Below are 27270 nucleotides of genomic sequence, written 5' to 3' on the forward strand. Positions count from 1 at the left end.
TAGTAGTAACAAAACCAATATCTTGAGAATCGAAAGGAGTACAGTAGACTTGAACGACTAATTCCTATGTGCTTGTCTCGTGGCACCGATTACATTTGATTGGCGTCTTAAAACGAGAAAAATGGAAAGCAAATGCCATTGGTACATCTTTTAACCCTTTATTGCACGGCGAACGTACCATCAGGAGTATAATTGAATCAATGGTAGCGTTCGAAATAACACAAATACCCATTAAATCTAAGCTGGCTTGCCTATAAGAACCTCTTAGAAATGTTCACAAAAAAAGTAATAAAGTTCTATTTCAATAGTACTAAATTCAAAATAATTTTTCAAAATGTAATATAGTGCGGCAATAAAAATCTCGTATATTTTAATTAAGAAAGAAAGGGCTACACTAATGCTATTTAGTGCATTAAAAAATTAAGCCATCATTTTCGATAGGACCGAACCTAACCGCGGGCAATAAATTAAATTATGTATTATACCTTTTTGTCTGCTGCTCTATGAGTCAGTGAGGATTACGTAGGTATCGTGGTGGTCCTATAAGGATATGGGTGTAATAGAGTCTTAAACCTTTGACCGTGCAGGTAGATACCAGTTTTAATTCAAATAAAAATGACATTTTGCGAAAAATCAATAATCTCCAAGAAGTTAACGGTCCCAACCTCAACATCACAATAGGGAAATAATTAAACAAAAGGAATTGTGACAAATTGTTCGAATGTCACATTCAGTTGGAGTTTATTTCTATAATAAACAAGAAGCAATTCCTTTGATATATAAGAAAAGTGAACGTTTTGTTATATCCTTGATTACATTTTCTTCAAAAGGTACCGATCATTAAAATTCTATGCGCATATTTTTCTGACGTCTTCTATTTTCAGTTGTTAACTTAATGTTATATAAATATCTGTTGTTAATTCCTAGGAAGTAGTTTCGCTTATTTATGTCATAACAGTTGTAGTTACTTCAATTAAACAATCATAAATATATTGAAGAGATTTTTATGTCAAATAAAACAAATTTATTAACTAGATGTTTAGGGTTTCAAATGAAATGTTTTTCATTTCTAAGTTATATACATTGTGTTGTTTATGAGTGTAACGTAATTATATCGCTTTTTGCACCTAGTCAAACTCGCAGAGAAATTAACAATCGGGTCGATTGCAAGAAATGTACCTTGCGCAAACATATTCCCTTATAAAACTAGGCGACGTGATTATAAAATCAATTTGCTAATAGCTCAATTATTGTCGTCGACCGTTACAATCTACCTACATAATAATGAGCATGAAATATGTATAGGAAAAAAATAATTCGGTTTCGTAGATAAACACACATAATTATAATATACCACTATTTACTGTAAAATATACTTTTTATTAAATTTCGGTAATTTCATATCAAATTGCTTTTTAATAATGTTGACAATAGGAAAAAAGTTATGGAACGTTATACACTGTCCAAAATTATTACCAGCAAAATGAGAATGCCTACCAAACTGAGATATTATTTCGTATAGGCTCCAAAATTAAAAACTACTTAGTACGGCTTATAACACATGTAACAATACTCGATCTTATTTATTTAATTTCTAACAGTAGGCTTAGGTCAATCATTAGTCTTTATTTAAGTAAATCGGTCATCAATCAATCTTAGACAGGTCTTCGTTACGTACATAATAGCTTATTTTGAAATCAATGTGCGTGAGCTGGTTATGGAAAAGGGTTATGCAATAATGATAGAATCGAAGATTACGTTTCAGTTCTTTCTAAAATGACATAAATAATAGAAAATTTTTCACTTTCAACTGATTGATCCGTTCAATGTAATTTTAGCTTACTGATCAATTTCGTGATTTCGCAAAAAAATATGGGGTCTGCTAAACTTTTGTTTCGGCGGGTGTATATAATTTTTGATCTAATAATTCTTAAATTGTTGGTTTTAACCCTTCAATTATCTTCTGTGCTCGTTCCGTTACTTTTTTTTTGTTAAACGTTTAGGTGTGGAACACTCCTTTTATTTTAAACTTACATCTGTTACGAAATTTTGACGAGGACAAAAACGAAAGCCCAAAGCTCGTGATGGAAACAAATGGTGAAATAATATGCAAAATTTCGGAATCTCTATCATCAAGCGAATTAGCTAATTGCAATTTATGGTCAGTTAATTTCACCGCCAATTTCTAGTTATAATTAACAATATCGTTGGAATAGTGGACATGTGCGTATAGAGTTAAGAATCAACGGACCGTGTTCGGTAATGACAGCTGGCAAATTTTAATTCTTTCTTTATTTAACACGTTAATATCTGGTGGTAACGCCAATGTGCAGTAAGGCATTGTATTTACATGAACATGTCTATCTGTAAGTCATATTGTGGCATTTGCACAAAGCACGTGAATTTTCGTCTTCGTTTCTCGTAAAACACACATAATGAGAAGATAAAGGATAAAAAGTTAACGTGCTTTATGTTTTATTTAACAACTTCAACGTGTGTGGTCTTCGGCACGCGATGTACTACCGAACGTTGTTGATTCAGTCGCTCTTTGTAGAAATGCGAGTTAAAATAATATAGATTTTTTGATTACGAATTGAAAATTTTTGTGGAATATCGTCATAGGGCACTAACAGATGTTCTTTTTTAAATCGCACGATAGGCACATTGACCTCTTCCCAACTTATATACAGCTTAATCACAATATTAGAATATTAATATTACCAAACATTTCGGTCATAAATTATTGAGTTTACCACAAATCTCGGCGCGGAAAGCTTTTGTTGTAAAAGCTCCCACCGAAAATAACCTACACAAGGTGTCACTAATCTGTCGGCACTTCATTCTCCGAATATTTATTAATTATCCCACAAACAATTTTATATTTTCTATCGAGATTTACGCGCTATTCTTGTGTTTGACGATGGGACAAATACCGTTTAAATTCAATTAGGAGAAACATAAATTATTTCACCATAATTTTCCTTAACGGAACCCGATAATTTTATAATGCTAAATTATTACCTAACCGTGAAATAAGTTTAATAAATTTAACTTCCAAAAATTGTGCTGCGAAAGTCGCATATCTAATGTTTTTCATTACTGAACCGGGATATCCATCTATCATCTTCAACAACCGCGAAGGAAATAATTTGAGAGACCTCATCTCATTATGTGAATAGATGTGTATCTAGCGAAATTCCTCTGTATATATTTGGGAATGGAAGAAATCGAGGAACAACAGACGTATATAGGAGGGTCATACGTTACTTTCTTCGCATAATTATGTCTGTTAACTGACAATTAGACCTATTTACTTATTTAACCGGCAATTAGTATAACAGGTTCTAAGTTCTTGTATGTCACCAGGCCCGCCGGAATCTATAAATATACATTTCAGTCCAGATGGCTCAACAATATAATTCTTTTGGCTGAATTTAAGATCTGGCCTCCTTCTAAGTTCATCTTTAAGACCTACCTCAACTCAGAGAGTTCTAAACAAGTTAATTGCTATTAATCTGAAAATGCATACTTTCAGGACGTTTCAACGCTACAGAATTCGGAGCCGATCAAAAGGCAGATCGGGCGGGAAATAGTCTAGGGCTTCAAGGGTGCTGGAAAAACGTAAACGAAAAAAGAAATTTTAGTAAACTGCTTTAGGGTGTTTGCTAAGCGCTAATTTTTCCAAAATTGTTTGTTTAACTGCATATTGATAAAAAATTTTGGATATTCGGGTCGGTAAATTCTTACTTGGAATAGGAAATCTGGCCTCCGGGTATTCACTACCGAAATATTCGTTTCCCTTATATTCGTTTGCGAGAAATGCTTCAGCAAATAACATTGCCCTCAACTAACGCGTGTTCTATAATATTCTCTCTATGTTATTCATTCATGAAAGCTTACCCTTAGAATATTGGCTCGTTGCAAGGAAAATTATATTTCTTTCAGGGAAACTCGACTTGAAGTCGCCTTGGGAAAACTGTATGTACCTACTCCCATATTTTCTTCAAGAGAAGAATTTACTTAGAGCAATTCTGGCATGAAATCCAAAATTATGGTTGTACACGCGTTGAGTTGGTATTTTTCGAAGCGGTGCCGGTGGTTAGATCAGGTTTCGGCGCCTACCAGATTTATATAGATTTTGGAAAAACAATAAAACTACAAAAACGAAACGAAATACATTGAAAATATATTAATAGATTATATATAACGCACAAATGCGCACGACAAAATTACTAGGAGTTTCTGAAGAGTTCCTGCTAGGGCGACTGGTGCGCGGCGTGCCATAAAGACGCCGAATAAAAAATGCATATCTCATTTATTTACACTATCACAAAGATTCTTTCATCAAAAATATTCCTATGTTCTTCTGCATCTTCCATTCCACATAACTATAGATGAAGGTAACTCTATCAGGTAATAATACCGCGATACCAAAATTACATATTTTGCGCATCGGTTGTTTGAACTACTATTTATATGCGCATGCATGCATTACAATTTTCTTGAGAGAGAATACCCTAAGGGCAAATTTTTTGGGGGCAAATATTTTGACCACGATAGTATCTGACGGGGGTTCCTGGGAGCGAGTTTACTATATATACAGTCAGTTTGATTTCAGCTGTTACGGCGGATATCTCGGCTAGTGTTAGAGATATGAAAAAATGTTACAGAAGAAAAGTTGTTCTTCATTTTCATTTTGCATTGTCTGTTATAGTCAAATCAAATGTACCAATTAGGTGCAGCAAATAATTCAAAATTTTATTAAATCTAGCAAATTTTATTACATATTCTGAAACTGTACAAAATTCTCTTCCTAACGATACAATGGGCGATCAAAAATGAGTTGCTATCGAGTCGCCTTTGGAAGTTCAAGTTAAGTACAATTTCCCATGTAAACAAAAATTCCAAAGGTTACTCGACAGCAACTCATTTTTGATCGCACAGGTCATAGTATCTAATAAATTAAAAAATGCGCGATTACGTAGAGCTTTATTAGAAAAAGTAGGCGAAGAAACAAATGAGATTATTTGTCAGCTTACAGTTGAACAATGTTCTTTAATACTATCTTGATACATAGGCCCTTAAGCAATATAAATACAACATAATTACGACAAATGAAGGATGTACCTTCGCATACCCATTTTTTCAACACTAGAATAATTATCACCCATTTCCTGATAGTTTAGATGAAAAAAACAATACGTATAAATTTACTCAATGAATTTGACAATATACAGTTAGGTATAGCAATTGTTTTCATCGCCTACCTTCTGAAAGCGACGTATTACGTGCAGTTGTTACTTAGTTATTAATTAATTTACGTTTTTAATTGATTAGATAACTATGAAATGTGAATTATTGGAAAGAGAATTTTGTACAAATTTAGAATATGTAATAAAATTTGGTAGCTTTCTTTTTGCATTATTTGCCGCACCTAATACATTTGATGTTCAATTGCTTTTTGGCTATAGCAGATAATTCAAAATTAAAATGTGGAACAACTTTTCTTCAATAACATGTATGGTAACCGAGATATCCGCTGTATTAGCCAAAATCAAACAGACTGTAAAATGTAATTTATTTTTTAAAAAAACGAAAAAGAAAAAATCTTATTACTTATTTAAAAGTTAGGTACAATAATTTTTCCCTGCTCGCTTCATTTAGGAATTTCAAATTTTCGCTCTTTTTTGGATTTGCATTAGTTACAAAATGCTTAATGCTAATGTGATTGAAACTAGTATGAAGCTTGGACGTTAAATTTAGAAGAATTTGATTCTATCAAAGATGCAGTTGAAAAGAATGTTACGCAAAAGATTAATGTATACTGATCTAGTAGGTGTATATGAATAAGGGATCGCACCTTTACAATCTCATATTTAAAACAATGGGATTTAATTAAGCTACAGGACACATAAATCTCTCGATTTGACATCATATGCCTAACGCACATTTTTCCATCTCGCATACCAAAAATTATCTTAACACGCAAAACCTCAAAAAAGCATCGCGTTCTTATTATAAATCCAATCATATAAATCGCTCTTCATATCGTTTGCCCTAAAAATGCGAGATTTATTATTATACATGGTATCCGTTCCGTTGATGTGTTTAAATGAAACAGTCGTTCAAGAGTAATGGCCTATTTAAAAGCAATCTCGTCTACTATTTGACAAATACAGTCATTTAAGTAAAATATGGCACAATAAAGATGCTCTCCACGACTGTCAAAATTCGGTTTTAAATAATGACCCCCGAAGTCAAAACAGTCAATTGTGTCCCATTCCAATGCGCCCTTTTAAATTTAACCTCATATATATCCCTATTATACCTTTTATTAAAAAGAAGAAAGAAATTCTTTCGATAATTGAGATAGAAAAAGACGGAATTATTTTTAGGAGTCGGTTACGGTACGTTCGCCAAGACCTACCACGGTGTTGGTGACAAACTGGACAGATGACTGCATTTAAAATTAATGTATTAAAAACAGACCTTGTTCTTCATACGGCACTGTATTTCCCTAAAAAAATCGTATGACATCAGAAGTTATCGAACAGTTAATTGCTTGTTTGTACACGATAGGTTTCGTGTCCGCGTTTGATAACAATATTGGAAATTCTCTGTGAGAAATTCTATTATTTTCGTTTGCGTTTAAAGGTAGCTCTCTAAAAGCTTTTAAAATATTTGCTTAGTCCCTCCTACGAAAAGTTGAATCATGATACTTGACGTGGATATCTATATTACAACTTACCACCCACCTTGAAAAACGAACTTTGAAGAATATATGTATATCCGTAAGTTTACGAGAGGAAAAAAAGGATTAATGCCGTAACTGATCAGTTAGAGTATGAAATGAATTTTGTTGACAAAAAACTTCGTTAGACATCTGGATGATTGTGACAGATGTACTGATCATAAAGATGTTTTATTTCCTTTTTCTTAAAAGATATGCGAGTACGTAATTGCTTATGTAGACAAACATGTATTTTATTTATGTGTGTACGGCCGTTAAATGGTTGACTACATTAAATTACCGGGCAGGTAATAGCTTCAGCGTTTAACTGGAAATGGTAACGTTATAAAATTATTTTTATGTGCCTATTTATTTTTCAACTTTGGTTGTGGGATGTGCATCCGTAAATTTTGACAGGCGAGCTTTTTCCTTGACTTCGCAGATATTGAAATGGTTTATACTTGACAGGAGCTGTATACAAGAAAATCATTACTTGCGTGTTCGTAAAGTCAGCGTGTTAATTTAAGGTTGAACCCCAATTTCTCTAATTGGAACTAAACTTTCTTTATTTATCTTTATCTTTTCTATATACCTATGGAATATTAGAATGGATAGGTTATACTTATAATCGTAGTCGAATATCAGAGTCCTCTTCTTATAAAAAACATAACAAGGAATGCACTTCACTCTCTATGCAATTTTCCATCGCTCAAGAGACGAAAGTCAATCAATAAAAGGGGGAAATAGTTATTTGTACAACTGGAAAAGAAAGTGGAGGTTTTTCAACTCGAGTTCAAAGTTTCACACATGAGCGTAGCGAGTGTGTCAATTGATCGAGAGTTGAAAAACACTTTCTTCTCAAGTATGCGTATATGCAATAATGAAGTTTGACACATAGCAATCTTAGATACGGGTATGTTTTAATTTTAAATGTCATTATTAAGATTAACGCAGCAATTGTTTTTTTACTTTTCTCAGTAGAGAGGAAAATCACATTTTCTTCACCTTTTTTAGAGACGAAAGTAATAATAATAATAATAATTTATTTCATGCTATTGTACATAAAGTACTTACATAGTAGAAAGTATAGTTGTTTCTAAAGTAGTTTCATACAAATACAATCCCAACTCGAAATCTAAATTAAATATAATTAAGACGACGACACTATAGGCACATTTTCTTATATTGATATTGATCCTTCTACCTACAGAATTGTGTAGAAAATTATATGCATTTTCCTGTACAGTTTCTTGTATGCACGATCCTGGTCTGTATGGCACTAAATAAGTTATAACATGTACTTTGTGATTGGTTAATCTTTATGGTTGCAACCGTACTAGACTGACGTCAGTGAGTAACAAACTTCTACCCTTAAATTTACATATATCTGATATTTTCGGTTGATTGTGCTTAATAATAGACGATTTCGCGCTGATATCCTAGCAATGTACGCCATGCCAAATTCACCATCAGTACCGGAAATTTTTTACCCAAAATCGTCCTGAAACCGCCCTTTTCATGCCTACTTTCTGTCAGGGAATTTTACTTTCCATTACAGAGGCAGAGCAGACTATGTTTCCGGGCGCTTGAAGAAGTAGTTATCCAATACGACTAAGTTGTTTTATTTTAGATCATATGTTAAATTGACATTTTAATATGTTTGAATGAGTAGGGTAAGTTACGTTTTAACGGTAAGAGTAGATAAAGTGATCACTGTAACCTCAAGAGTAGATAAAGTGAAACAGATGATTGTGCATTCTTAATGACATTCTTATTTCAAATCGGACACAGATCACGATATAAAATGACGTTCAGAACATATGACAAGGCGATTTCTATGGAAGCGACCGAGACGGCAGAACCTAATGAGCTTGCTATTTTCCATTTCTAAATTAAATTCAGAATTGTCAGACGCTTTACAATATTTACCTATATGGCTTCTGCTATAAAATAAAGCTACACACGACGATAAAGGGAAACTAACCATTTCGTGAAAGTGAATTCATGAGTGGCGGAGTCACGAGTGAATTAACTTCTTTCACTCATTGGTTAAAATATCCTTTTATCGTCTTGTATAATAAACAACTATTAATTGGATGAAACAAAATAAATACGCTAACATGACCTATTTTCTTATATCCACGCTGCAAGCGTTGTGACTGCAGGTTATCTCAGCTTACCTTGCATTCCTCCACGACAAAAATGGAAAAAATAGCAAAATTAAGGCAATGATAGATTTAAATCGACTCGACGTCATGTGGTATAAGTATAAAAGGATGCAAAAGATAACAGAATATACCAAAATGACAGCCTACTTACATATCCCATACAGCATCCAATTTAGATTCTAACAAGCTACTACGAAATCATATAATAATTTGTTACGTCGCCAAATAATAATTAACCTTAACAATTTGCAATTATATCCAAGCGGATACTTAGTACATAGGTTCACTAACGTGCTTGTGCTACAGGTGACGCCGGAAGTGGGAAGGTGAAGGTAAAAATTCACCTTTAAGCTGCGCCAAGAATGATCAGCCGTAAAGTAGCGTCAGCGAACGCAATGACAAAGAAAATTTTAGTATTCCAGTGAATCTCAAACAACAAATTACGGTGATCATAAATCAAATGCGACTTTTTATGTAATGGTAAAAATAAATTCTTAAAATACAGACAAATAAAAATTGATTGGTCAATCTGATTTTGGTCATTTACGAGATCATCGAGCGACCGATCTATAAGTTTTCGTTTTCCGAAAACAGATCTACATTTGGTGCAATAACTTTTCTAAATCTAGAAGAAAAATAGTCAGAATTTTAATTTTGAATTTGAAGTTGCAATATTTTTGGAAAATCCAATTTTCCTTGACAAAGGTTTTTCTTGAAGATTGAATGTATGTACGAAGAATTTGATGGCATTGAGCGTTGCTGGGTTGATCTTTTCAAGAGTCAAATCACCTCGTTATCAGTAGTGGATTTGGTCCTAGCGGTTAACAATCAGAGAAGAAATAGAAAGTAACCCGACACTAAGGTTGGTTCCTATAATTTGAGTTTATTTCCTCGTTTTGGCTCAACGGATAAATTATTGCTATGTAAAACTACCCAGAAAGACAGAGATGCGTATCTGTAAAAGCTTTGTTCTCTGACTGCTTGGCATTCTATTCCAAGCATATTATATCGAATCAATCATGATGGATTTTAAATGCACTCAATCTTCCCCTTCTGTAGCATATGCTCCGGTGACGCCTTGCAACTGCGCTATTTATTGCTAAGGTTTGCTTAAATTAATAAACAGAAGAATTAGCATATGTACCTAACTATACAGCCAGTGAAGCCGTTACTTTATACCTTCCACTGTTTTCTGTTTTTCCCAGCACATACATTTTCACCCATGCAATTGTAATAACATTGGAAGCTTTATAAATGATTTAATCAATAATCATGGATGTTTAGCATCATTTAGATTTTAGAGAGACATACATCCAAAGATTTGGTCATTCGGCAACAAATTTGGATAGCGTATGAGGAGGGAGTGTCTTTGGATTAGTTTTTAGATTTATTATGAATGCTCTGGATTTGAACATCCAAAATTTGTTATTGAACCTTTTTTCCGGTTTACTTTAACAAAAATTGCAAATGAAGCCTTTTTGCTAAAGGGGTAGGCACAACTATATGTATATAGTTGAAGGCCACTGTGACAACAAAAATTTTAGTGACGTATAAAATCATCATTTTAACGGAAAATGGGACACATTAATAAACGCGCAAACTACAAAACAAACAGTGAATAATGTACTGTCAGCTTGCGAACGGCTATGTGATTATTAACTTGTCAAATCCATAATGGAGTTCCAAATTGTTTATAATGTCATTAAATTTTTCTTTTGTTAATTTTTTTAACTATCAAAACCTTCATTAAGCGAAGAATAGAAAAAAAAACTTGCATTCTTGGATCATTAAAGCTTATTCGTTTAAACAAAAAGGGGTTCCCATTAATTCGGCGTTTATCTAATATTTGTCCACGGTTGTGCGTCTAATATACTGACCTAAAACTACCCGCGAGTTAGACTGGGACAAACAATTGTCAAATTTAATAAGTAAAAGCAAGATATAAGAGGCCACACAACTTGAAAAGGCCGACCACCAATTAAGGATGTAAAGCACATTAATTTGCCGGTGGACCTCCTATATGTGTAAACTACACGTCTAATTTAAATTCCCCTACGTCTTATCTATCATTTCTCTTTCTTATCGTTCTTTTCGCCAGAGGTACGTGTAGCGAAAAGAAACAATATGCAAAAATCCGTACCTCTTAAAAGGTGCATCTTTTAAGTAATTAAGTTTAATTTTTATAATCCCTTATTAACTTATTATTATCTAATGATACACAATAAATTTTTATGGTGGTAGTTAAAAACAGTCATAAACGGTTAAGACATTCGTTAATAAATAAGTTTAAGACTGACAAAAAACGTTAGACCAATTTAGTTTAAGAGGGTCGCGTTTACGAGGACTTTTCGCCCTGGTAATTAACAGTCGAAGAATGAACTGAACTAAATTTCTGAAGTTTTTGCACAAAGTTCACAATTAATTATTAAGGAAGCAGCCCTCCTTTATTAATGGACCATTTCTGCCACTTTCTCTCTACCATCTCACTATGATCGCGAAGGAAAAACCCGTGAAAACACGGATCAGATAGTCTCATAATTTGTTCACGGCAATGCTTTTGCAGAGGCAGCAGAGCTTTTATTCGAGGATGTGTTGCCATGGATAAACTAAACATTTTGTGCTTTACCATTTCAGTCAGCATTTTATTATAGTCATTTCCCAAATCTGCATGAATACCAACTGTATAACTTCTATTACCTATAAGTAAAAACTGCAAAACACACATGTCTTGCACCTTGATACTTTTGTTTGGAAAATAGTTTTCAACTGCTTATAAGTTTTACAGCGCTATTATTATTAACACTAAATTTTATTTGTTATTGAAAATACCAGGCACGCTTGGATGCAATATTTAACTAACATTTTACCACTATTAATATACTTAAACTACACAGAATCGTATAAAATTACAATAATCGTAAAACTAATCGCATTTTTTATGATCCATTTCGGTGGTTGTAGATACATTTAACATAGCCGTTACATACAAAGTTGTAACGATATCTCTTATATTTTTCAATCACTGCAGGTAATAAAACACGTAAGTACCCTATATATGGTAATCGCAAAGTTTTTGACTCTTAAAATTCTTTGGCATATGGCGTTGATACATTATAAATTATACATTTTGTATTTAGTTTTTCTGTTTGCATTCTAGAACTCCTTCATTCTTGATGGATGAAATCTGGTGGAAATATCAAATCTTCTCTCGCGCAGAAAGTTATTGCCTTTACCATCACTTACGAATCATCATTATTTGATAAAAAGTTTTTAAATTTTAACTCTCTGCCTACGCACAACAAATAATTTCAGCAATTTGGATGGCAATTCGGACATCAACCTAGGTATTATGCATGTGCAGTTATACCAACAAATCTTCACAATCCATGATATTCTGTGATGATTGGTTTCATTCCTTTTGTGTTGTGACTCTCAGATATTGAAGTTCGTGACGTGAGTAAAGACGAATTAATACGTTGGATATGTGCTAATTGTGAAGATATCCGTATACCTCTCAATATATTCTCTTAATACCCAAATCTGAGACAAACTAATACCATGCCCGCATTGCCCTCCTTCCGACCGTCCGACTTTCAAAAGAGATGGATGGTATTTTTTATATTCTCATACGTTGTTCTTAAAACTCCCGACTCCACGTCAAAAGACTTTCTGGAATGATGCAATTCGTTCCTAAAACCCTGCCAAATCCACTTCCCTATCACGTAGGGTTGAGTCTTAAGTTCTCTGATAGCGAGATAAGAGGGACAATCCACCGTTTGGCGTCCGATGACCTTCTAGCCCCATAAGACTATGCCACTTTTAACCAGCCCCTAGAGAAGCATCCGCTTCCTACAAGACGGCTGCTATTCCCTGATCCCACCTACATATTGCAGTCCATTATCTGTTGAAAGGAAGGATGTAGGTACGTCACGCAATATTAAACTTTCCGTCCGGATCTTCAGCAGCAGCATAAGACCTCAACATTTAAAGCATCATATTTCACATGCTAATGGAGAAGCCTGGTCTAAGTTACTCACAGCATCGCCAAACTCTGCAATTAGATCCCCGGACGCGTAATTACTATCTACTTATACTATTGCACATATCCTACCTACTCTCTATCGCGGTACAGATTTGGAACATCAGGCAACAAGCGTTCTGCATTATTTGTAACTATACTACGGCCAAAGCGTTACAGTTATTGCGCCATCCCATGAAGCAAGTTCAAGCGTCAAAAGCACTGTGGTAGATACTCAAGACCTCATGAACACATGAACACATTATGAACTCTGAACTCAGTTAATTTCCCTAGTCGCTGTCGGACTGTCTGCAGATGACAACAAACGGGCAAATAGGATGATACATATTTCTCGGAAGAATGGACGTCGGCTCGTATAGGATGCCTTGGACACATTGACTCCTGATTTACCAACTTTCACAAAGGAATCTTGTTCAATGGCCAAACAGAAAATACGTATTCTAATATCCTCAAACAAAATTGTTTTTTTCCGTTTGCTGTGGAGACTTTTGGGCCCGCCTTTGATGAGGCTTTGCAATTCATTATAGAGCTTGGTAAATTATACTTTCCATTCGAAGCACGATCTACATCCACATCCTTTCTTAATCAAAAACTTCCATACAAAGAGGAAACCCATGCTCCATCATGGGAACTTCCCTCCTGGCATAAAATCAACGAAATTTTTATTTTATTTTTTTATACTAGGTTAAATTACTCAAATAATGTTTAAAATCTATTTTCGTGAAATGTTAAGTAATTACTTGAAACTTTGTACCTATATAAATTAATTGTATATAATGTATATAAATTATAATTAAGTAACACTGAAAATCCGGATATCTCCGAAAGTAGTCGGAATTTTTTCAGTTTGAAAACTGCATTTTGTTAAGTATCAAAATACGCAACTTTGCCAAATTTAAACTACCTAGGTACCTATCTCTTACAGTTGCCGAGATCCCCATGGTGGCCCTCGAATAACCGTTACCACCTTTTATAACCCGCTATTTATTTTCGTTTGTTTGGAATTCCATTGTGATACTCGGACAAAAACAAAGCTTACCTCTTATTAAATTAATAATTATAATTAGTTCGAGATAGTCGATAAATTTCTACGATATGTTCTCTCGTAAATATCTCGGACTCCACTTGCTGTGTTGCAACTTCATGCGCTTCTTTTTACCTTTGTTTGCGTTTATTACTAGTAATTCATTTATTTTCTACAGTCAAGCAACGTTGCTCGGGATTAATATTCGTATTTGAATGGGTAACGGTAACCACTCAAAAACTTCGCTCGTTAATAGAAAATGTGGGTTACTATAACAAAAAACAGTTGTGGGACCCAACGGCAGTAAAAACTCATGTATTTACAAAGAGTTTTTGACAGTTTTACATCCTTTATGCATAATATACACTGCCAAAATTTTAACGAAATCAAAATTCGTTTCGCCGAAAAAATATTTTTGTTTTTTAACTTTGAGATTTTTTTCTCCATTTTTTTTTTGTAATAAAACCTAGCATAATTTTTGTAGGTTGTACACAGAAAAATAAAGTCTTTCGAATAACTAAATAAAAATATTTGGTTGCTGTTTGAAAAAAAAGATCAATGCAGTCGCGGCGCTCCAAAAATTTTTTTCAAAAATCCGGGCCGTTATTTTTCGTTTCCGCGTATGCCTAATACAGGGGAGCTTTAGTTAAACGTTTCTGGGAAAGTGAAATAGCTAGGTTTTTGAAAATTTGTACTTAGGAGTTACTCTGAGGACCAAATCGGTGTAAAATATTTTCAAAATGGTTGCACTTCCGGAAATACCGGAAGTAGTTAGTAACTTCGGTAGTTTAAATGGCAATCTCTATTTTTTATTGCACTTTTTGATTCTACATGAAACTTCAGTTCTTTTGATACCTACATTTCTACCATTTATGGTTTTTAAGTTATTTTGACTTTAAGAAAAAAAAATGGCGGAAGCAGGCGGTACCTTCATATTTGATTACCTACTTGAAAACGGTTGTAGTGATGGTAACCCATTTTTACCAGTGCATAGAGAAAAAATATGGTTTTCTTTTAGTGTAGGTACTTAAAGTTGTGTAGGACCCCATCCGAATTTAAAAAATTTCAAAGACTAAAAACTCAGTTTTTTAAAATGAAATGACCATTTTCTTACTATTGCATTAGTCAGAGAATCGAAATTGGCATAAATGTTGATATTACATGTTCCTATAGCTATCTTTAACAGTTTTTGACTTATTCCCATTTCACCTACCTATTTCACTTTCTCAGAAACTTTTAACTAAAGCTCCCAAAAAAACACCCTGTATACATAGGTATCCAAAATATACACAAAACCCGTCGCGCCGTTAAGTCGGAAAATTGCCAACGTACACATGTACGCACGCACGTTCGTACATACATATATACGGGAAAAAAATTTATTCTTTACAAGTTCAAACGTCGACATTTGATAAAATTTTAACATGTCCAAAAAACTGTGATCGCAACAGTCACCTAGCTGATGGCGCTAGGAAGCTAAAAATTGTGGGTACAAATATCTGCCCTTTGCCAATTAAATAATGTATAAATAACAACAATTAATTTTCTTTATGAATAAAATGTGATAATTGACCAACTATAACCCTGATGAGGTGTGTATTTTTATTTTTATTTGACCACGTGGATTGTTCCAAAAGTGCCTTTTTTCTCACAGTAGGGATACCTCAAGGGCTTCTTTTAGTTTAGGCCGATCACGATTGGACTAATTAAGGGCCAAAGAAATTTGTAAATCATTCGCGGTCAAGAAATTTACCTCAATCCCACATTTCACAGTGTCTCCTACAATTAAATTCGTCGTTTTCATAGTTATTGCATCTGTACATTCCTACAAATTCCATTTCCCTTCTAGGTATTGTATAAGTGGTAGAATATAATAATCTGAAACATCACGGGGTTAAATTCAATATTTTGACAGTCCGTTATTTAAGGTGTGTCAGGTGGATGTAGCTAAATAGGGTTTTTGAAGGACCCACCCAGCGCATACAACGCCTTTTAGTCGTTAAACGAGATCCTTCTGTGATTATACGATGATTAAATTTACATACAAGTGTAATTTTGCATCATTACATACTTTATACGCCCCCGCTATTACTTCTCGATTACCTACGCTGTATATTTCATTTAATTGAGATATTTAATACCAATTTTTATTCCATGTTAAATTGTCAATACTTAACGAAACTTTTAACAAATTATATATGCACGCTAAAATGAACAAAAACAGGTTCATTGGAATAAATATATGATAATTGAATAATTATTTATCACAGGATTTTGATGGGGAACATTTTTTAATGCATTAAAATTGAATTATAAATATTTGCCTCTCAGTTTCAGCTGGCACGTAAAGGCTGCATCAATAAATAATAACGATTAGGGATTTCAAGCGTGCCAGTGTGCCGTATAATTTTGTTGAAAAAAGTTATTCTTAAACCAATATTAATTAACGTTGATAGATCATCGCAATTTTTTGTGTGCCATTTGAAGAACGGGACCGTTAATTACAATTTTTAATTTACGAAAAATTAATGGTTTGCAACTTTGGATTCGTTGGTACGTACCTATGTGGCACAACAGGAAGTTAACTTGACTTTAGGGGTAATAAGTTTTAAGATGCGAAATGTCTTGAACATTTTACAGGCATCTGATTACAGATCTTGTACAATTCAGGAAAATACCATATGAGAAGCGTACGAAAAGGCTTACCAAACAGGTAAAGTGAAAACGGAGACTTTTTCTCAACTTGGTAATGTTTAATTATTTACTTGGAAGTATTGGACCATTTGAGGTCGTTGAACAAAGACAATCTGCAACGAATACCAAAAACAAGAAAAGTATGATTAAGTGAGGGCGTTTCGGGTGAAAAGTTGTTATCATCAGTAAGAAATTATAAAGTTGTAATTTAAACATACTACTGGCAGAATTTGCCAAACTGTCGACAATAAACGCGACCTATTTACTGTAATCTCGTCATTTACACGATTTTATTACCAATTTCGTAAATATGTCTTTCGTTATGCAAGTATTTTTAGAAACGGATAAGATCAAATTCTATTTTTTCCAATTAACCCAAGTTGATTTATGAACTTGCCCTGAACTAATAAAACTTTTTCAACAAACCCGCCTACGTGTCACAAAAATAAAGGTATATAAACAAGGTATCACTTTCGATTAAACAAAACTAGAGACCTCACACATAACTTTTTGAGTTTTAAAAGTATTCGGTTACAAAAGCATTTTCGAAAATCTTAAAGCCCATTTACCAATTCCTCAACTACCGTTTAGTCCGCTATAAAATGAAGCGTACCGGTTCCCTTGTGTATGATACATATTTTTATTGTTGAAAAATACCTAGTTCGCATCTTCCATCGTTTACTAGCATCCGTACGGAATAGGCATTAAAAAAAGACAGAAGTAAGAAGACTTAAGCCACATTTTATTGAATGAAATATAAAATGCCACACACATCGCTGCCAGCTTGAGATGTCTTCATCAAGGAAGTATTTATGACGTCACAGGTCCTCGGGATAAACAGAGACGTAGATATATTTAGATGAAATAAGAGGAAGAAAACTAGTTAATATACCATATGGGAAAATACGTCTACAGACTCCGAAAATTAGTATTATAAATATACATTAAAGCCATCCTATAATTAAGACTTTTTTGCGACCGTCATTTTTTTATTCAGTTTAACGCGCTTTGATCTTTTTCTGAACTATCCATTGTTATTTTAATTTATGGCACTTTACACAAGATCGTAGCTGAAACACAATATTTTTTAAGAATTTATTTAACTTGAAAAAAACGTCTACAAATTGGTCACAATATACCTGAGGTTAAAGAAAATATTGAGTTTCAATAGTAGATGATATTATTAATTTAAGTTGACGTGTTTACAAATCTTAAGTTGAAGTTAGTGAACTTTAACTAGGTATCTGGTAGGTGGTTTCTGAATATCTTCACCGCGTTAAAAACTATCTCGACCCGTATCCGTTTGTGTACTTGCAAATTGTCGTTTTAGTTGTGCCCACATGATCGCATCTATCATTAATTTTAGTTAACGGAGTGAGTTGTCCAATTTTATTGATGATCATGAAGCTTCATAAACCAGTAGTATTAAAATGACCGTGCCTGTTCCCAGCTTTCTCGTATATTTTCTGCAGTTCGCTTTAGCTTGAACATTTTATTCGTTTTATTGCCGTTTCAGACCACCCTAGCGCGGTAATTAGTCATCTGTGATATATCTCAAATAATTTTGGATGTCTTATTTAATAATTCCCAAAGTACGCATTTCAAGACTGCTATATGCTAATCAAGCTGAACTTGTTAGATTCTGATATTCCAATTTATGCTCTAGCTTATAATATTGTGCCAGTCAATTTGCATTTTTACCTCATTTCAAACAAATTTGAAAAAATAATGCATTATTAGTCGCGGATTTTCCGTCTGTTTCTCTAGCTGCCTGTCCGTCTGTCTTTATCGTATACTTAAACTTTAATTTGCACCACAACTGTTCGGCGATAATTCAAATAGGTTGTTCAGGTGCATAAAATCGAAATCATGGAAACATTTACTCACTTCACACATGGAATAATATTTCATTGAAATACGAGGTACACCTTTCTATTTAAATCAATTTCCCTTTTTTTTCAACTCTCCGAACCAGCTCCTCCTTCATATTGTCGTAGAACGAAAAACTGCACCTCTGTATTTACGTCTGCGTATCTTGAAATTTGATTAATGATTAGCTTTTACGCGGCGGCAAACTTCTTATCGCAATGACCGGAGATAACACTTTTACAATACATTTCACAAAATTCTATCTCAACAATAAACTAAACAAATTTAAAGGCAAAAAATCCGAATAACATGATCGAAATTGTGTTCATTCTAAAGTAGCAACCACCATTTGTAGTTTACACAATAGTATACATATCCCATACGTATACATTTAAGAAAAATGCATATAATCTCGCATATAAAGCCCTAATCGTGCCAGAATAGCTATACTATCTATAGTATACTATAGACCGATATCTTTGATCTCGGCTAATGGTAAAATGTTAGAGCAAAGGATCATCATCAGTATTCATATTTCAAAAAATGTCACAGATATCCAGATTACCGTGTTATTAGATCAGCCAGTATACGCCAAGAATTTAAAATTCGTAGCTTCCAGGACACGTAGAGAAATTTTACTTATGCATTTCGGTTTCATGTTATTTAATATTATACAAATTACGAATACCAGTCAGAAGCATCAGGGTTTTACGTTCCATCAGTTGCATAATAGTTATAGACAATTTGGAGTAGTCAATTTTCTTGCTAGAAGTTTGAAAAGATTGCCGTAATGGACTTGACCGTTAAACAAAGTTGTCTTCAGTTGTTACTTAATAGTATCTTAGTATAACAAATGAATTATATTATTTTTAATCTACCTTTACAACATAGTAAACCCCGCGACCAATCACTGGTCAAGAAGTTAGGGCCCCGTCAGCTGCCGGTATGTATAGATAAACTATCTCTCTCTCACTTACAACTACAAGCCAGTCATTTTTTTTGCACTTATTTAAAATCTTTATGCATTCATACTTTAAAACTCAAAAATTAGTCTGGAATATTTTAAAACTTTAAATATTTTATTGCAAATCCAATAGGCTGCGCAATGGCGAAATAACCGCAAAACTCGCCAATCTACATGCACCTATAGTAATAGTGTTGATTTTTTTAAATTATTTCAGCGTGAGTAAAACACCTCTAAATGTGCCATCACCTCTGCGGCTATAATTACCTACAAGAGCTAATTAGAAAAATCACTCCAACATGCGTTCGTTTTACTGTATACAAGGAGAATAGAGTGCGAGTGTTGGAGGTGAATATTTTGGACTTTAAGACTCAAGCCCAGATTATCCCTCGAAACTAGCATCGTTATTGAAAATAGGCTGGGACTTCCTGTGAATTTTAAACTTCTGGATTTCTGTACACAAGTGATGCCAATATTTTTTGCCGTATATGTATATCGAATCGAACCGTAATCTGGATTGGTCCAGATCAGACTTAGGCTTGGACCGAAAAAATCAGTGGAGACCGAACCGGGGACCAGACTGATTTCGGTCCGGTTCTCGGTCCGATCCGGTCAAAAACCGGTACAAAAGAACTTAAATTTTCAAAAAAATTCTAAAAAATGAAATCTCGAAATCAACAAAGGAAGTGGTAAATCCATTCTTGGCTAATATAAGAAATACGCAATAAAGATTTTCTTTTTTCTGTATAAAGAGTACGCATAACATAAATGCCACCAGGCACTAGAATTCTAAAAAGCTTATTACGCAGAGAAGGAGTAATCCTCTGGCTTGTATCATTGAATTAGTAAGTAGCAGGTTTAAAAATATTAAATATTAAATTCTTTTTTTTGCATAGTTATCAAATTACCGGACCATTTTTGACTAAAAATCGTATGGAAAGTGTTACTTTTTTCACGATTTATATTATGCGTTTCCATGGCGTTTAGTCCTATCTATGAACAGTAGCATCAATTTTTGCGTGACAGTAAATCGCGAATGTCAATTACATTCAATTATGCGTTAATAAGGATCACTATACAAAAAAATTTCCTGTACAACATTTTGAAAGTGTGAATTTGTAGCTAAAATGCACCGAAACGAACATATAAACGAAAGTCTGAAGTGTATTTTTTTTTGTTTTTTTTTTAAATATGGCGGCGCTAGCGGAAGTGGGAAAATTGTGTATTTTGCACATTTACTAACCATCCTGGATACATATTAAAAATTTACAATTACCGGACCCTTTTTTTGGCCTCTATTCACTGGACTAAGTAAAACTGTTTGAGATTTTGAGTGAAATTTGCGCAAATCTTAGGTATCACATTCAATTGTTGCCCCAATTAACATCGGGGCAAACGCAAACTACAGAGAAAGTCTCCGTAATTGCGTCAGTTGCCCTTTAGAATAAAAATCAATAGTAGAAGTATAGAACAATTCAAACTGATTGCAATTTATTGACTGAACCGTGTGTCAGTTGGTGGTTTTAATTAAGCATTCTTGTCTAGCTCGCTCCATTGTAAGTAGTTTAATAATCCGACCTAGAAGGATTGTCACCTTTTTCTACAATTTATTAATCACTTTGTTCTAAATACCTTATACGAGTTTATTATATTTAATTAGTCTTAAATAATAATGCGATAGCACCATAAATCTGATTAATGTTTCAGTGCTGTAAATATAAATGAGTTTTCAAAATTGAAATAGATATTTTTGGTAACCGTTGCATTAACAAGCGCGATAACTCTTAACTAATATGACTTTTAATTATAGTGCATTGCACAAACATGAAATAAATTCTGTAAATCACATATTAAGTTCTCTTGATCTTTAAATTGTAATACCAGCAGACTACTCGTTGGGTGGGCAAAGTCGTAAACATAGTAGCATTGAAATTGTTGCGTTGTGGTACAATACGTGTTTATGGCCCTGTTAAAAGATGTGCAACATGTTGTCTCTTTTGATATCGTACAGCAAAACAATAAAAAGCAGCATTTATTCTAATGCCAAATCCCTACTTCGAATAAATTACGTACGTTTGTATAAGCCTAATTAATTACTTCCTCTATATTCTTGATTCAGTGCATTTTTAACCGTAGGTGCATCTTCAATGTTCTTGCATTTTTATTTTTGTCGGGATTTCTTTTATACGCTTCGTAGTATAAATAACACCCACAGGTGACGCGCACTAAACCAGCCACCCGAAAATATCGTACCCCATTCGCGAAGGCCGGGATAACGTCAAATGCGTAAACTTTGGTCACAAAAACACTAAACCTAAATGTACCTAGATTTTGATCACTGATTTTTGACGAATCATTTATTTCGCATATGCATATTGTTGTAGGCACTGGCGAGCCAGCTGCTAGCTTAAAACAAATGAAAATTGAAACTTAAAATTGTATAATCTCTCCTCGTACTTATCCGGCATCGGCTAGAAGAACCCTATTGGCTTAATTTTTATTCAATTTGATAGACTCGGTGGCCTTGACCAACTTCTGAAAATTCCAAAGAATTTTATTACACAAATTTGGATCAACGTCTGAAATAAATCTTGGGCACCAATAGAAAAAAAATCTGACAAAAATTTATTCTAAAATACATGAAACAATCAGAACCCTGAAAGAAAGGAAAGCTTACAACGCTTGTTTGGACAAAAACACCACCAATCTCACTTAGACTTGATTACGCCAGCTTCAAAGAAACGCCTCCCCACTTACGCTGAAATAACGCGCGAAACACTTAACAGCGATAAGAGCACGTGCGTTAATTAAATTTCTTCCGATAAAAACTCTTTCGCAAATGACCATATGTTCCACGTTTTACAATTAAATATACAAATCTATATAAACATTTTACAAAAGCGATAAAATTTAAACAAGAATTGCACAATTGTAAAACTTCTAAAAAGAAAAACAACACAATTTAGATACAATAAACCAACTTTGCACTTATGCGTAGATAATCCTCCAGATTTAGGTACACTTAATAAATTGAGATATTATCATATACAGGATGTCCGATCATTATTTTTGGTTGTTTGACCGAATTAACATCTACATGACGTTGTTTACATAACAATCCATTGAAATACAACAGATGGTATCTGTACTAAGCAATGCACATCAATGGTACCATGAACTATTATGACTGAAAACCACCCATTATCAATTTCATTGTTGTAGTTACGTATAATAATTGTACGTAAAATAAAATTATTTTATTTACCACCTAATTAACAATAAAAATAGCGAAATTTATTAAACAAATGATCTTATTGAAAAATGACATGGGCTGGTTTTCAGAATGTACCAATTAAATGATGGAATAAAATACGGTAAACTTCAAGATCCATAAAATTCAAAGTGAAATTTAAATCTTTTGCTTTGTTTTTAACTGTTTTGGAATCAAAAAGATATTAGAACTCAGCTGATATTGTGTATATGTAGAAGCTAGTCGTAGAAATGTATGTCAAGGCAGGCTTTTGGAATCAAATTTCGTGCTTCCTTCGTACAACCTCGATAACGGTTGGAGGTATTTCGTAGGAAACAGTTCTGCTGCTGAGAAGGATTTTCTGACCCATGTGCCCGTAACATGTCAGATCTGCTAACCAAAGACTCGCAGATCCAAATTTAACTAAGAAACCTGTCTTGACCCTAAATGACCTACGGGCCCGAATTTATCGCACTTGACTTAAGATGCGAATGTGCACACACCTTTTTTTATTTTACGCTAAACATACCAACGAGCACTATTCCTCGGTTCTACAGGCTGTTTCACGTAAATCGTTACCTAAAAGTATTTAGGCTTTCATTAATCATTGAAATCTGAACATTTGCATACCAACTACCAACATAGTTTTTTATCATCTGTCGAAAGAAAATATTATCATGATCGTCTCATTTCCGCTTTAACCAACTTTCTTATTTTAAATAAAACACCCTATATTTTATTGCATTCTCGGCTTCCATACGAAAATCTACGTCGTTTGATAGCACATTTCCTTATACAAAGCATCAAAGGTTTTCAAGTTATTCAAGATTTTGCAAAATTTTTGACGCTTGACTGCTTTTCTTTTGATCTCTGTACCTATACCTATGACTCAGTTGATTGAATTTCAAAAGTATTCCAAAATCAACAGTACTGACTTGATGCTGCGTGACAATGATTTAAATTTAGATCGCCCTTCTACAGGGTGTTTTAAAACTAATGGTCACTTTGAAAACCTTTAAACCTTAATAAATTGATTTTTTAAAATGAAACAGGTTTTCTTTTTTTGCTCTTTCAAATGTCGAAACAAATTCTACATCGATTAAGTATTACGTGCCCTATACCTATCTGTTATCCGTTTTATTTTAGATTTTTTTAAATTGTGACCGTTATGCATAATGTTTATAGGTTGTTCTACTTAAAATAAGTAAGTTGCTATCGAAATCCGGTAGAACCGGAAGTAAAACGATCATGATACTGTTTTCTTTCGATAGTTCAAGAAAAACTATGTTTTCTTTCGATAGTTCAAGATAAACTATGTCGGTATGCAAATTTTCAGATTTCCGTCTATAACCCCCGAGGAGATCTTACTTATGGTGGACTCAAAACTTCAAACGCGAATTTGCGGGTGAACGGAACGTTGGAAGTGGGTACCGCCAAAGGGAATGTGGTAGCCTTCGACAGCATCTTAGTGATGGTGGAGTCAAAAGTGGCTAATAGAATACACAAAAATGCGCTGAAGTCCTTCGATCTCACACGAGGACTTTGACAATTTTTTACTAACGACATGCTGGAATAAAAAATTATCACTACTAGTGCTTGCTATTTCCGGAAACTTTTCGAGCTCACAAATATTTAAACTTTCGTGAAATATTCGTGAGCAAGAAAAAATTTCTATTTGGTAAGAAAATTTCACACCCTCAACGAAAAAGTGAGGTTTTATGTCAAAATATTATTACCTTTTTACGTCAAAAAATTGCCGATAAATTCCTTGATTGCTATGGAAATGTGATACGAAATCCGCATATCATTGGTCGACAATATTGCTGGTAGAAATTTTCTTTGAGATTTGTCACCTAAAGTATGTAAGATATATGGAACATAAGATTATCAATTTTTATATGAACAGTTTTTTAACAGAGCTGCTAGATTCAAGAACGTGCCGACAACCAACACTTCGTTATGTTTATCTAATCGTCCGAATTGTACATAATGTTTATGTAATCGATATTATTAAATTGTTTTTGATAAGTAGGTAACAATATACCTACATGAAATGTATGAAAAAATTTATGAAACGGTTTTAAAAAATGAAAACGTTGTTACTCCTGAATATTACATCCTATTGACGTACATTTTTTGAATTGCCCGTCAATTACCATGGGTACTAATAGGCGAATAAATGGAAAGCATTGAGATTATTTTGTTACTGGTCTAATAGGGCCATAAACCCTTGTATATAAGTATAACGGTCATTAGGTGTTAATATTGAACAGATAAAGAGCCACCTGAGTTGCCTAGCATCATTGTATCGAAGGTACTGAATTTCTTCTGTCGCTATACTTTTTGTAAACTTTTGAGTAAAACTTACGGTCCATTTCATAATTTGAAGCAGTTCGTGATATATTTTTTTAATCCACTTATTTACTAAATAAATTGTGCGGATTTACTTTTTAAATATTTTTTTACTAAGGCCAGTATTCGCGTTCTTAGTAAATTCAAGATTATCATTTATACACGACTTAAATAATTTTATAAAAAAAATAAATCTCTACATTTAATGACTATCTATACCTTCTATCAATTTCCGATAAGACCTCTAGTTAGAATTAATATTTGGGCTTAAAAAATTACTCAAAAGTTTCTACTTTTATTTCAAATTTCAGTGACCATGTCGCACTTCGATGCTTGATTGGAGAAACTTGAAATTTAATTAATCGTCGAATATCCAACCCTCGCTCGGAGAGGAAAAAACAAATAAAAAGCAAAAAGAAGGTAGGGGCGAATTTTATCAAATCCAATATGAATTCCAAATGTGTTCCGGCTGTTATCTGAATGAAACAGTCATAGTAGCGGAGTGGATAATTGAATGCCCCTTCACTAACTTGTAACAGCACCCGCACAAAACTGTTTTATAAACTTACTTAAGGGTTGCAATATTGGAAGTGTCAACACTCGACGACAGTGTAGTACATTAATTTAAACTGCTTCTGTGTTAGGGGATGAACATTTAACAGATTTCATCTTGTAAAGATTAGAAGCGTATTTCGGTTGTTTTTTTATTGTTGATATCTTTTGTTTATGTAATTTATATGCTAATTTACTATTTTTCTTTTGTTATAGGACGAAGTAAGTAAATTTAGTACCGTACCGATAGACGGAAGACGTTCGATCCACCTGCAAAATAGTGAGGCAATTAATTTTATTTTTAATTATAGGGATTAATTTATCGTTCTGTACCTACCCTTGTAAGACAAGTTAGGTTATTATGTGAAACATTTCACTCGAATTTCGTGTATTACGACTGTAATCTACTAGGTACATTCCCCTATCTGTCAACACAATTCGCTAATTGCATTTACGTCAAGCATTGTCTTAAAGATAAACTAATAACTGTCAAAATTCATGTCTTAATGGTTTCGGAGGAATGATGTACATCAAGAAAATGTATGCGCCTTACAAGGAAGAAATTGAGAAGGTGTTTGTATTGTAAAAGTAAACGTCAGTTAATCCATCAAGCGTATTTAGAGATTTGCCCATCGGAAAGGTGATTAATGATCAGCTTTAACTTAATTCACAAGTGAACCCTCTTTGCACGTTTTGCATCCTTTCATCTTAGCAAACAAAATGCTTTTGGAAAGTTTCTCCAATAAGTGATGAAAATGACTTGCACGAATTCTCCGCTTTTGTATTGACTAAAATAATTTTCACGTAAATTGAAAGACCTTTCACTTAATAATAAATACTCGACATCTTCACAATGCAAGGACAAAAAATTGCCAGGATAATATACTTCAACCGATTACATTAGTTAACGCCTTTGTTAACCGTTTCGTGTTAACCCCCAATGTACACGCTTCCATGTTTCGATCACACTTTACCTCCGACAATATTATTTATTGTTAAAAATGCTAGACTATATCTACGTAAGTTATTACAAACCGTGAATTTTACTCAATTTTTTTATTGATTTATATCTCGTGCACAAATGAATAATCATTTAATAAGCAATTTATTACAGGGTTATCAAAGAGGTATAATTAATTATATTGGCAAATTAATGGTTACTACTACATGTTAATTAGCGTAAATGTGCAAACTTTATTTTGATAGCATATTTTGGTCAATACCCTCTCAATGGTTTCTCACCTTTATCCAAGATAGCATATTTCGTCTAAATTTTGAATACATTTTCTTTGTTTCAATCATATATGTACAATCTTAAAGTGAATAATCGGCATTTTTTAAAAATATCAACTATAGAGCTGATGGGCATTAATTCCTGCCATGGTTTCTTCAAACCAATTAAAGAAAAATTCATGACAGTGATACTTTTACCGTCGAAACGTTATTTTTTAGTTTGATACAAGACAACATCTATTAAGCAGACATTGTTAGCTTGACAAAAAAAGGGTTAGTTTATTATTAGTAACTATAAAAAGTAAAAAGCTAGATTTCCAAGAAATCCTGAACTTTTCATGTCAACCTGTGTTTCTACAACCCTAATTATCATTAATTCATTCTTCTTGTAAATT

General features: G+C 33.5%; 1 protein-coding gene across 1 annotated transcript in view; it reads left to right on the forward strand.

Annotated features, from left to right (window-relative positions):
- Positions 1 to 27270, forward strand: part of LOC116159882 (homeobox protein invected-like) — a 58045-nt gene that overhangs the window by 23828 nt on the left and 6947 nt on the right. The window contains exon 2 of the mRNA XM_031472970.1: positions 25859 to 25864. Within this exon, the coding sequence (XP_031328830.1) occupies positions 25859 to 25864 (6 nt within the window). The remainder of the gene's footprint in view (positions 1 to 25858; positions 25865 to 27270) is intronic.

The sequence above is a fragment of the Photinus pyralis genome, unplaced genomic scaffold (assembly GCF_008802855.1).
Source record: "Photinus pyralis isolate 1611_PpyrPB1 unplaced genomic scaffold, Ppyr1.3 Ppyr1.4_LG1, whole genome shotgun sequence".
Lineage (NCBI taxonomy): Eukaryota > Metazoa > Arthropoda > Insecta > Coleoptera > Lampyridae > Photinus > Photinus pyralis.